At 37.6% G+C, this 12319-nt stretch overlaps 1 protein-coding gene across 4 annotated transcripts in view; it reads left to right on the top strand.

The window, feature by feature from the left end:
• The window catches only part of LOC126335166 (probable multidrug resistance-associated protein lethal(2)03659), a 262493-nt gene extending 255075 nt beyond the window's left edge, over positions 1-7418 (top strand). For all 4 annotated transcript variants that reach the window (XM_049998144.1, XM_049998145.1, XM_049998143.1 and 1 more), the window contains 2 exons: positions 3371-3481; positions 6905-7418. In XM_049998144.1, the coding sequence (XP_049854101.1) occupies positions 3371-3481; positions 6905-6940 (147 nt within the window). In that variant the 3' untranslated portion in view covers positions 6941-7418. The remainder of the gene's footprint in view (positions 1-3370; positions 3482-6904) is intronic.
• Positions 7419-12319: the final 4901 nt, after the last annotated feature.

Here is a 12319-nt window from a genome sequence, read left to right as displayed (position 1 = left end):
TTTTACCCATTGTTCTAAAAGTGAGACCCTGTAAGACTTGGACTTAATTGATGGACGATCTCAGGTGGTGTTATAGTGTTTTACCATGTCCAACAATGGTCTGTCTTCTGTCGGCTCAGGATTTGAAAGCATCTGAACTTTTGCTTAGAGCAAATAAACTCATTGATGTTCTTCCGTAGTCAGGCTAGATCCTATTTGCAGTTTGAGAGATGTCTCTCCTGTGTCACCTGTAGTGGTAGCTGGAGCACGACTCTTCGTCAATAACACTAAGTGGACGTTTGTGTGTATATGGGCAGGTGAACCAGCCAACAATGTCAGGGATGAGTGTGGCTGCGTATGACAATTTTTTTCTTTCTTGAGTCATCTGTCTTCTAACTGGTGTGATGTGGTCTGCCACGAATTCCTCTCCTGTGCCAACCTCATCACCTCACAGTAGCACTTGTCACCTATGTTCCCAGTTATTTGCTGGATGTATTCCAACTTGTCTCTTACTCTACAGTTTTTTGCCCTCTACAGTTCCCTCTAGTACCATGGAAGTCACACCTTCATATCTTAAATGATGTCCTATCATGATGTCCCTTCTCCTTGTCAGTATTTTCCACACTTTACTTTCCTCCCTCATTTCATGATCTGAGATCAGTTGGTACATTAATCTCTCCATAGCCAGTTTTGTTGAGAAACCTAACTGTAAAACAGTTTTATTTGCTTCGAAAAATGTCTCAATGCATTAACATACAACCTAAGTCACTGCAGTGAATAATATGGTTTTCCAGTTTCAGCCAAAGCAGTTTCCCTTTTTGCAAGGAGTTGTTGTTGTTGTTGTTGTTGTTGTTGTTGTGGTGGTGGTGGTGGTGGTGGTGGTGGTGGTGGTGGTGGTGGTGGTGGTGGTCTTGGTCTTAAGTCCTGAAACTGGCTTGATGCAGCTCTCCATAATACTCCATCCTGTGCAAGCTTCTTCATCTCCCAGTACCTACTGCAACCTACATCCTTCTGAATCTGCTTAGTGTAGTCATCTCTTGATCTCCCACTACGATTCTTACCCTCCACACTGCCCTCCAGTACTAAATTGGTGATCCCTTGATGCCTCAGAACGTGTCCTACCAACCGATCCGTTCTTCTGGTCAAGTTGTGCCACAAACTTCTCTTCTCCCCAATCTGATTCAATACTTCCTCATTAGTTATGTGATCTACCCATCTAATCTTCAGCATTCTTCTGTAGCACCACATTCCGAAAGCTTCTATTCTCTTTTTGTCCAAACTATTTATCATCCATGATTCACTTGGATACATGGCTACACTCCATACAAATAATTTCAGAAATGACTTCCTGACACTTAAATCTATACTCGATGTTAACAAATTTCTCTTCTTCAGAAACGCTTTCCTTGCCATTGCCAGTCTAAATTTTATATCCTCTATACTTCAACCATCATCAGTTATTTTGCTCCCCAAATAGCAAAACTCCTTTACTACTTTAAGTGTCTCACTTCCTAATCTAATTCCCTCAGTATCACCCGACTTAATTCGACTACATTCCATTATCCTCATTTTGCTTTTGTTGATGATCATCTTGTATCTTCCTTTCAGGACACTGTCCATTCAATTCAACTGCTCTTCCAAGTCCTTTGCTGTCTCTGACCGAATTACGATGTCATCGGGGAACCTCAAAGTTTTTATTTCTTCTCCATGGACTTTAATACCTACTCCTAATATTTCTTTTGTTTCCTTCACTGCTTGCTCAATATACAGATTGAATAACATCGGGGAGAGGCTACAGCCCTGTCGTACTCCCTTCCCAACCACTGCTTCCCTTTCATGCCCCTCGACTCTTATGACTGCCATCTGGTTTCTGTACAAATTGTAAATAGCCTTTTGCTCCCTGTATTTTATCCCTGCCACCTTCAGAATTTGAAAGAGAGTATTCCAGTCAACATTGTCAAATGATTTCTTTAAGTCTACAAATGCTAGAAACGTAGGTTTGCCCTTCCTTAACCTAGCTTCTAAGATAAGTCGTAGGGTCAGTATTGCCTCACGTTTTCGAACATTTCTACGGAATCCAAACTGATCTTCCCCGAGATCGGCTTCTACTAGTTTTTCCATTCGTCTGTAAAGAACTCGCGTTAGTATTTTGCAGCTGTGACTTATTAAACTGATAGTTCGGTAATTTTCACATCTATCAACACCTGCTTTCTTTGGGATTGGAATTATTATATTCTTCTTGAAGTCTGAGGGTATTTCACCTGTCTCATACATCTTGCCCACCAGATGGTAGTTTTGTCAGGACTGGCTCTCCCAAGGCCGTCAGTAGTTCCAATGGAATGTTGTTTACTCCAGGGGCCTTGTTTCGACTCAGGTCTTTCAGGGCTCTGTCAAACTCTTCACGCAGTATCACATCTCCCATCTCATCCTCATCTACATCCTCTTCCATTTCCATAATATTGTCCTTAAGTACATCACCCTTGTATAGACCCTCTATATCCTCCTTCCACCTTTCTGCTTTCCCTTCTTTGGTTAGAACTGGGTTTCCATCTGAGCTCTTAATATTCATACAAGTGGTCCTCGTTTCTCCAAAGGTCTCTTTAATTTTCTTGTAGGCAGTATCTATCTTACCCCTAGTGAGATAAGCCTCTACATCCTTACATTTGTCCTCTAGCCATCCCTGCTTAGCCATTTTGCACTTCCTGTCGATGTCATTTTTGAGACGTTTGTATTTCTTTTTGCCTGCTTCATTTACTGCATTTTTATATTTTCTTCTTTCAACAATTAAATTCAATATTTCTTCTGTTATCCAAGGATTTCTACTAGCAAGGACTAAGAGATGTTATGTCGCAATGGCAGTCACAATAGAGTAACATCCAGGATGGTTACACTAGAGGATTTGCAGTTCACATAATTAAGTGGGTTGAAAATACTAAAAATTCTGCTACTGTTAGTAGAAGTTCCATTAAGTTTTAGATGGATTATCACCTCGTTGAATGGAAGATTGAGAATGACAGTTGGTGTAGTGGGCATAGAAGATGGCAAAAATTGTTCATGTTGTTTCAGTTGAAGTTACTTACTCCTCACATACTGATGAAGATAGGGTTTTCATATATCAAAAGAAATCTTGGGATGAAAGCTGGAAGGTTTAAAACAGTAGTATTTATTTGTGTATTGTACTTCAGCACATCAGTAATATAATTTAAAAATAAAATTTTGTTTGTACTTAGCCAGCAGGAATAATATTAATAATTAAATTTCTGTAATTGTTTTTGTGTTTTGTTGGTAGTGAAAGATCGTTACTGTGTAAGCTATTCATAAGATACGTATTCACAGTTTTACTGTTGCCTCAAATACTTACATCCACTACTTTTCTATTGCAAATTTTCAGGAATTTGACCATCCACACATACTACTCAGTGACAACAACAGTATATTTTACAGTATGGTTGAACAGACTGGAAAGGCAGCAGCAGAAGAACTGAGAGCAATAGCAGAAGAAGTAAGTTGGCAGATACACAAAGTGATACATAATTTGCCCTGTTATGCACAATAATATATATGGTACCCATCAAGCAGAATGTAAAGTCTTCATAAATGTAGGTGCAAGTCTGAGAACTACCAGTAATTAAGAGGTTGTTGTGTGGCATTCTTTGATATCAGTTAAAGTTGTTAAGAAAAAAAAGGTTTCGTTTAGTGTTGAGTTTAAACCACATAGTGATGTATGTGAAACAGTCTCTGTAGTTCATTGAATTGTTTGTGGTGAACAGGTTGGGTGAAAAATCTGATATTCGGTGTAGCTTTTAAGTTTCAAGAAAAACGAATATCAGCAGGAAAGGCGATAATTGACAAACTGTAAACTGAGCTTCAATAGAAGCAGTTGTGATAGTTCAGAAAGTGCACAACTACTGAAAGTGATGTGAACCTTCAATAAAATTTGAACTAGACATGCCTTTTTAGCCACCGGGCAAGGAAGAATTGAGGATAGGTGATAAAAACCTGCAGCCTGTTGAACTGTAGAACAGGAGATTCGCTTTACCAGGTCAGAGGATACACATTTAAGTTTGTAATGAGCACTTTTGTAAACAGTGTTTCTTTAGCCATTATTGTCTCTTCTTATAAATCTGATACGTAAGGGCAGTAAGGTAATCATCAAACAAGTCTGTAAAATAACTAGTGACCCATCTGACTTCACATGTGTTGTACTAACTGGACAACTTACCTGGCTATCAGTAATAACTGAAATAGATAAACCCTCCTCAAAAATTGGTCTCTGTCAGTGGAAACTGTATCGGAGTCCCTACAGTAGTTTCTGAGATCAGACTTCACATACAGACAAAAAAATACAGGGAGTATAAAAAGAATTATCAGATTTTAAAAAATCATGACCATTATTATGTTTGTGATGGATGTGAACAATGTACTGTTCAAAAGAGCAAACTAGATAGTTCTACATGGTCCCTGCTAGGTAGCAAAAGTATGTGCCCACTTCAATTCTAGTAAAAATGGTGTTGGGACAGCAGAAATTATTGTTTCTTCATGCAATAATTTACCAACAGCCATAGGTATTGTAGAAATTTATTTTAGAAATTTATTTTATGTACTACTTATGTTGGCTGTTGGTAAAATGTTGCATCAAGAAATACATGCCAGCCATTGTCCTACCGTCCATAATGGATCAGCAAAGAAAGTGTTGTGTGTTTAAAGTTTAGTGCAGTGGCAGTCAGTAATAACTTTCAAACTATATATGGTTTGGATTCTCCTACAGCACAGAGCATTATAGACAATGGCATGAACAATTCAAAGAAACTAGTTGTTTGTGTAAAGCAAATGGCCAGGTCATCCCACTGTGTGTGACACAGATGTTGAACGCACCCACCATAGTTTCACCAGGAGTCCACAGAAACCTATTCGCGGTGCTGTTGAACAGCTGAACATGCAACTGATGTCAACCTGATATGTGTTGCTACAATGTTTACACATGAAACTGTACAGAATTCTGCTGCCGGCTCTCCTTAAAGGTGACAAACAATAATACGTGGAGTTCTGGAATTTCATTCTTGGCAATATGGAGGGTGACAGTTTTCTTCCACGCTTAGTGTTCAGTGACAAGGCAGCATTACATTTTAATGGAAAGGTGAACAGTTGTAAAGTGAGAATACAGGGTACAGAACAACCACATAAAGTTGTACAACATGAGGGACTCTCCAAACTATAATGGTTTTTTGTGCAGTTTCACAAGGAAAGGTGTATGGTCCATTTTACTTCTCAAAGAACACTGTTACAGGAAGCACATATCTCGATATGCTTGAGAACTTTATTTTTCCACGTTTGAAGACAGATTCAAACTACTTCATTTATCAACAGGATGGGGGCACTGGCATGTGGAAGTACAGAAACTTTTTAATCGAGGGATTATTGAATGATGGATTGGTCACACTGGACCAAATGATTTAGCCTTAAATTACTCTCCTCAAAGATCACCGGACATGACTGTGTGTGATCATTTCTTGTGAGGGTTCATAAGACTGTTCATGTGCCTCCATTACCAGCAACAATGAATGAACTGACACATTGCATAACAACAGCTGTGGAAGCTGTAACTCAAGACATGCTCACTGCAGTGTGAGAACAATTTGAATACTCCATTGACATATGCCGTGCATCTCAAGGGGGCATATTGAACACCTATGAAACGGCATGAAAAATAAATTTTTGTATTTCCCTTTGAATGCCAAATTGAATGACACTTTTTTGATACACCCTGTACGTGGATTTTAATTTATAACATACAAAAGTTACGTACTACAGGATGGCCTTGCAACCTGAAATCTAGGTCACACAGTGTTAATAAAGTTCTGAAATTTCATTTTGTGTGTAAGTCTGACAAATCTACAGGAACCAACAGAACAACATTAATTCAGGGATAGATTGAGTGGTTAATTAATTATTTATTCATTTATGTTATTCGTAGCTTTTGACAAGGAGAACCTTCAGGGATTTCGAACTGGTGGTGGTGGTGGTGGTGGTGGTGGTCTTCTTCTTCACTCCTAAGAGTGGTTTGAGGCAGCTCTCCCTGTTGGTCATCCTGTGCAAGCTTTGTAACCTCTGAATAACTACTGTAACTTAGACCCATTTGAACCTGCTTACCATATTCATCAGTCGGCCTCCATTTACTATTTTTACCCCTGCCCCCAATCAATCAATCACTTTTTTAGTAAAGTTATGCCATAAATGTCTCCCCCCCTCCCCTTTTGCCTCACTTCCATGCAAGGCTATATTCTAGACAACTGTGTTCAGAATAGACTTCCTAATATTTAAATTTATATTTGATGGTAACAAATTTCTCTTTTTGAGAAATACTTCTTTTGCCATTGTCACTCTGCAATTATGCCATCTATACTTGAGCCATCATCAAATGTTTTGTCGGCCAGGTAGCAAAACTTGTCTACTGATTTTTAGTGGCTGATGTCATGATCTAATTTGATCAGCATCACCTGATTTAATTATACAATATTTCTGTAACCTTGTCTTATTTTTGTTCATGTTCATCTTTAACCTCCTGTCTGTTCCAAAAGGCAGTATGTCTTTTAAGCTGCTCTTCAAAGTCCTTCGCTGTCTCTGACAGCCAAGCATACACGAGTAAGATATCTAAAGTGTAGAAATTTAATCTGTACGCTGCATGAAAAGCAAACTATAAATATAGTGCTTAGTACAATTTGTTGTTACTTCAAACAGTTGCTTCATTTGTTACAGTAAAGGCCTGTTAATCTTCATGATAAATTGTTTGTAAAACCAGAGTGACTAAAAATGCTAAGTATTATGATCACACTCCTGTTGTGCTAAAATGTTGCTGCAATTTGTTTAAATTGTGTACATTTCTTATGTTTCCTGTGTGATTAATTAATATTTGTCTTTTGTTCAGTCTTACAGAAGTAGAACGCACAAAAAGTCATCTTGAGGATAAAAAAATGACAAGAAGTCAGAGGAAAAATACAAATGACAGTGGTGATTTCTAAGTGCTAAACTGTGCCACTGTAATGTTTCCAGCTGCAGTGCATGGCAGGGCAGGACAGAGAAGGCAACAGTAAAAGAAATCAGCACAAAAAAGGCAGTGAACCATCATTCACTTTCTCATTTCATGTATCATCTCATACTATTTATTTTATTCCATATATTCTTTTAATGCATTGTCATGTTTTATATGTAGTCAGTTGAATGTTTGTATTTGTGTGAAATAAGTAATGCATGAAGACAAAGCAGATGAAAATGTTATATCTAGAGCTATATTTTAATTGAAAGACACCATTTACAGAGTGACGACTTGGTGCTAAATGATGTAAAGGAAAAAATGTATTCTTTCTGAGACATCCAGAGAACCTTTTTTAACTAAATGATCACTTTGTGAAAATAATAAAACATAAAATGTGAAACTTACATTTATCTATCTTACTTCTGTCTCACCTCCCCCCCTCCTTTCCCCATTGTAAAATCACTGACATTAGCTCACAGTATTGGAACATGATAGGACATTAAGTCTAGGAACTCCTGTGCTGCATTATTCAAGCTCTTCCTCCTGATAATTGTTGAGGCTCCCTTAGCAGATCCTCCATCTATTTTAGAATGAACAAAACTTTTAAAATGGATCAGCGTACCACTTCAATTCTTGTTAACATAATCTAATTAAAAATATGTGTAAGAGTGTGGCTTCAGTTACCTGAGACTGCAGTCGTGTGCCAGATGTTCTGCCATATTCCTCTTTCCATTACAGGAGCTGGGCATTGGTTGTTAGCCTTTGGTCTAAGATTTGTTGTACTTCTGTCACTTCCTCTTTGCATAACCAATCAGATGCTTCTGGTCGTCTCACTGTAATTCCTACTGGATAGATTTCGAGGATCGCTAGAAAAGCAAAGCAGTGGTTGGCGTGCTGCCAAAGGCCCCTGTTTAATCTGATGAGCACACACACTTGTGGGCACACAGAAGGAGTTGCCTGTTCCTCATGCACCAAAATCTGTACCCAGACATTTGTTTTGTAGCGTATTATTGATGTGAAAATGGCATCATTACAGGTTCTCACTGCATGCAGTGGTAGCGTGTGGTTGTATGTTGATGTGCGGGCAATGTTGGACATTTTGTTAAAATAATCTGAATATACTGTGTTAAGTTATTCTTTGTTGTACAAGGTTATGCTTTTCATCTTGGTCTCAAAGGTATCGCATGATTGACTGGTGATACATATGCTTTCTAATTTAACAGTTGGATATCTATGTAATGAAGTTGACTTGTGAATGGTTGGGGCTCTGTGGGGGCTATGGTAAAATTTTTTGTTTATGCATCATCACCATATCTGGGAGCTAACATGTAGAATGAAGTAAACACGATTCACTGAAGAAGGCACACATGATTTCCTTCCTTAAAATCTCTCTGTGGGGAAAGTATGGTGAGCTGGTGGATACTTATCATTTTTGGTGCATAGAACTGCTGCCCATACCACCACAGTATACTCTGGCTGTAAGTTATCGTGTACTAATGTGCTCCAGCACAATGTAAATACCACACTAGAATTATGCCGCTTCTCTTTGAATGCGTGCTCGCATGCAAATAAGAGGTGAAAACATGTTTTGTACCCTTCTCTCCACAATAATTAGAAACCAGTATCAGGTGCTGAAATGAATGATGGTCAGCTGTGCTCCAATAAATTTGGAAGAGTAGTGCAGTTGTCTGTTTTTCACTGCACATGCTCTGATGTGATGTCATTCCTTCTGGCACTAAGAGTGCTACATTGCTCACAACACCAGATCAATAGTTTCTTCGAAAATATGTGTAGCATATTGTTCAAATTAGTCTGAGGGGTTTATTAGGAGGGACAGAAACAATGGTTCTGTGGGGGTGTGGTTGACAGCAGGTAATTTGTTAGCATGAGTTCAATTCCTGCTGTACTAATATATTTTTTCTTCATTTTAGCTTATTCCTCCCAATGTTAAGCAATTAATTATAAAATTTGAATATATTTAAACAGTTCAGTTTATACACTCGAATTAATATATGAAGTTAAAATTACTCCGATTGCAAGTTGAAAGGTTACCAGTCACCACATGGTGTCACATTTGTAATATTGCACAGGTGCTACCACTGATCCCCGTGCATAGTTCATGTAGAGCACTACCTTCAAACTCAATGTCTAAAATCCTTAGAAATAAAATTCATAAGCATTACATGTTGTTAAATACCTTCTGTGATGCAGATAAACCCTAGTTTTCATGTTAGTGTCATTTATTAATAGTACCAGTGATAGCTTTTGCATTTCCTGTTAATGGCAATGAGCCCAGATACCTAGCAGTTCACTAGTAGTATTAAACAGAGCATCTAGAACCCACAGGGATAAGAGCAGAGAAAGGGAACCAATATTTGATTTGAAACTTAATTTTTAAAAGGGAAAAGCAATGCTTCAGGACAAACAGCACAATTTTGTAAGGCAAATATAGTTACAGAATGTATTCATTGCACCCCAAATGGAAACTGAATAATTCATAAATAAGCTTGAATATGGACTAAACAGGCTCCATCTAGACGAAAAGTCATTAGTGCTGTGTCGGGACATTAACATTGATTTACCTGGAACCAGCAAAATAAGAGCTACTGCTCAACCTCACAGATGCTTTAAACTTAAAACAGACCATAAAGACCACAGAAAGAATCACAAAAATTACTGCCGCTTCCCTAGATTAGATATTTGTGAATACAAACAGTTTTGGACAAGGTAAAAGTACACACCTTTATCATGAAGCTAAAGTTGTTACAATACAAAGCTGCTTGCTGCCCACCCAGAACTAAAAACAACGGTGAAAGGTGGGAAGAATTTCAACAAACGGATGACACCAACAGAAATTCATTAACATTCTTCTGTGATTACTTTGAAATTGTATTCCCTCTCAAAACACAAGTAATGAGGTGAGTCTTCAAAAGCAAAGAGATAAATAAGTTACCAAAATATTGGGTGCAAGGAAAAGAGAATTACTCAGATATGGGAGAAACAATAACACACCCCCTTTTCTGCACAACTACATTTAGAAATACCTTCAAATGTACAAGAGACTGATAGACCAGGCAAAAAAAAGCCAACGATAAGTTCATAATGGAGTCGGTAAATAAAAGCCAAGCAGTATGGAAAGTAATAAAGAAGAAAGCAAGTAGTGTCCTCTAAAATGGAGAACGTAACTCTGAGCCAGGAGAATAGTACAAGTGATCCACAACACATTGCAAATCTTTAAAGTGTAACTGCAAATATCACAAATAATTTGTCAATGACAAAACAGATACTAGATAGAAACAGAAGCAAAAAGTGCAGTCCTGTTCCTCCTCAATGTGTCTTCGTGAACCTACTACAGATGAAATCATCCACGTTGCATCAACTCTTAAAAAAAAGGTCATCAGGAATTGATGGTGTTCATGATTGCATCATAAAGAAATGTATTACAGGCATTTTACTGCCTGGTGAGAGTACAGTCAGTTGATTTTTAATGACTGGCACATTTTCAGACTTAAATTGCTGAAGTGGTCCCTATTCCCAAGAAAGGAGGTAAATAAAACTACAGACAAACTGCCATACTGGGCTTTAACAAAATCATAGAAAAGTAATGTATAATAAGTTAATGAAATTTTTAGAGAATTACAAAATTCTCACTGATATTCAGCAGGCACTGAGGCAAAGCAAATCGACTAGTGCCGTTTGATGTCATATGCAATTCCCTGCAAACAAGGAATAAAAAAAAAGCCACACTGGCCTTAGACATCTGGCCCATAACATGCTGTTTGACAAGCTCCAAGTATATGCCATAGAGACATTGCACTAAAAATGGTTCACTTCATACTTGACAAATTGGAAACAAGAAATACAAGTAAGACATTAACTAAATGAAAACACTAAGATATTTCTCAGATGCAAAAATGCTAAAACAAGTGTGTCAGGTACATCCGTAGGCCAACCAACTTTCTTCTCTGTATAAACAAATAGGGTCTTGACATTGGGTCACAAATACTTTCTTTACAGATGACACAAGCGTCCTTATTACGGGAAACACCCAAAGTCGATTAAAAGTGGCTGTAAATAAAACTTCAGCACAGTTAGATTGATTTCAAAGGAATGAATAAACTACTAATACACAAAAATAACATTCCTACATTTTTGTTTGAAAGGTGGTACATGCAACACCAGTGTGACAAACTCCAACAAAATTTCATCTTCTCTGGAAACAAAGTATTTAGATATATGGCATACACATATAAACAAAATAAATGAAATAAAAAATGTCATAGTCGGCAGTTACTCACAGTTACAGCAAGCACTGTCCGAATTGGCTACTTTGCTCAATTCTATAACATCTTGCTGACGGAATTATATTTCAGGGCAATACACTACCTAATGCACTAGTTTTCCTAATCCAGAAAAGAACTGCAAGAGCAATGCAACATGCTCAGATTGTTGCAAACCCCTTTTTCAAAAGTGATCAATCCTCCCATTTGTAGCAGCGTGGTTCCGTTAGCCCATTACCTGCACCTACGTTTGAATTCGCTGTAGGAAAGCTGAGCAGAAATCTACTGTATTGCAACTCCCAACAAGTTGCATACAGTGCAACTAGTCCAAGAATCTGGAAAAGGTCTAGATTTTGAATGAAAGATGGAAGTAATGGCAAAACTTTGGTATATTCTGAACCTCGATATTGTACACTGCCAAGCCCTTGCTAATCTTAACACAGTCATCCAAAAACCCTTTCATTCATGTTAGCAATTTTTTGGTAATGTATTTCCTGATATCTGAACAGCTACCAAACACTGATTGTTGCTACATGAAAATACTCACCATACTATTAAGTTTATCAGTGTCTAATGCACCCACGTTTTTAGTCAACGATTTGCTCAATAGGCCACGTGGAATTACTTGCTCTCATATGCAAAATTACTTAAAAATTTTGTACCTTCTAAAAAACACACTGGAATAAATATGCTTCCAATTTAAAACATTTTTGACGCATGTATCACTACTAAAACCAGCAAATTACAACTTCCTTCAGAGATCATACTACACATGCCCGTACCATTGAAAAGCTAGGTCCGGTTGCTTTAGACTGCTGTAAGCATTCTGTATCTCCAAGGAAAAGACTCATGAAGAATACTCCGTTCTGATTCGTCAGTTTTCTTTAAAACCAATAGAAAAATGTTATTCTCCCACATTAGTTCACACTTTGTGACCTTGAACTGTACTTTTTACCAAAATAAATATTCCAAATTCTGATATTTTGTTTATACTTCACATTATTAACTATTTTCATTTGCACTTGCA

The sequence above is a fragment of the Schistocerca gregaria genome, chromosome 2, assembly GCF_023897955.1.
Source record: "Schistocerca gregaria isolate iqSchGreg1 chromosome 2, iqSchGreg1.2, whole genome shotgun sequence".
NCBI lineage: Eukaryota > Metazoa > Arthropoda > Insecta > Orthoptera > Acrididae > Schistocerca > Schistocerca gregaria.
Note: the sequence above shows the minus strand (reverse complement) of the source record. Positions and strands in the feature narration are given on the sequence as shown.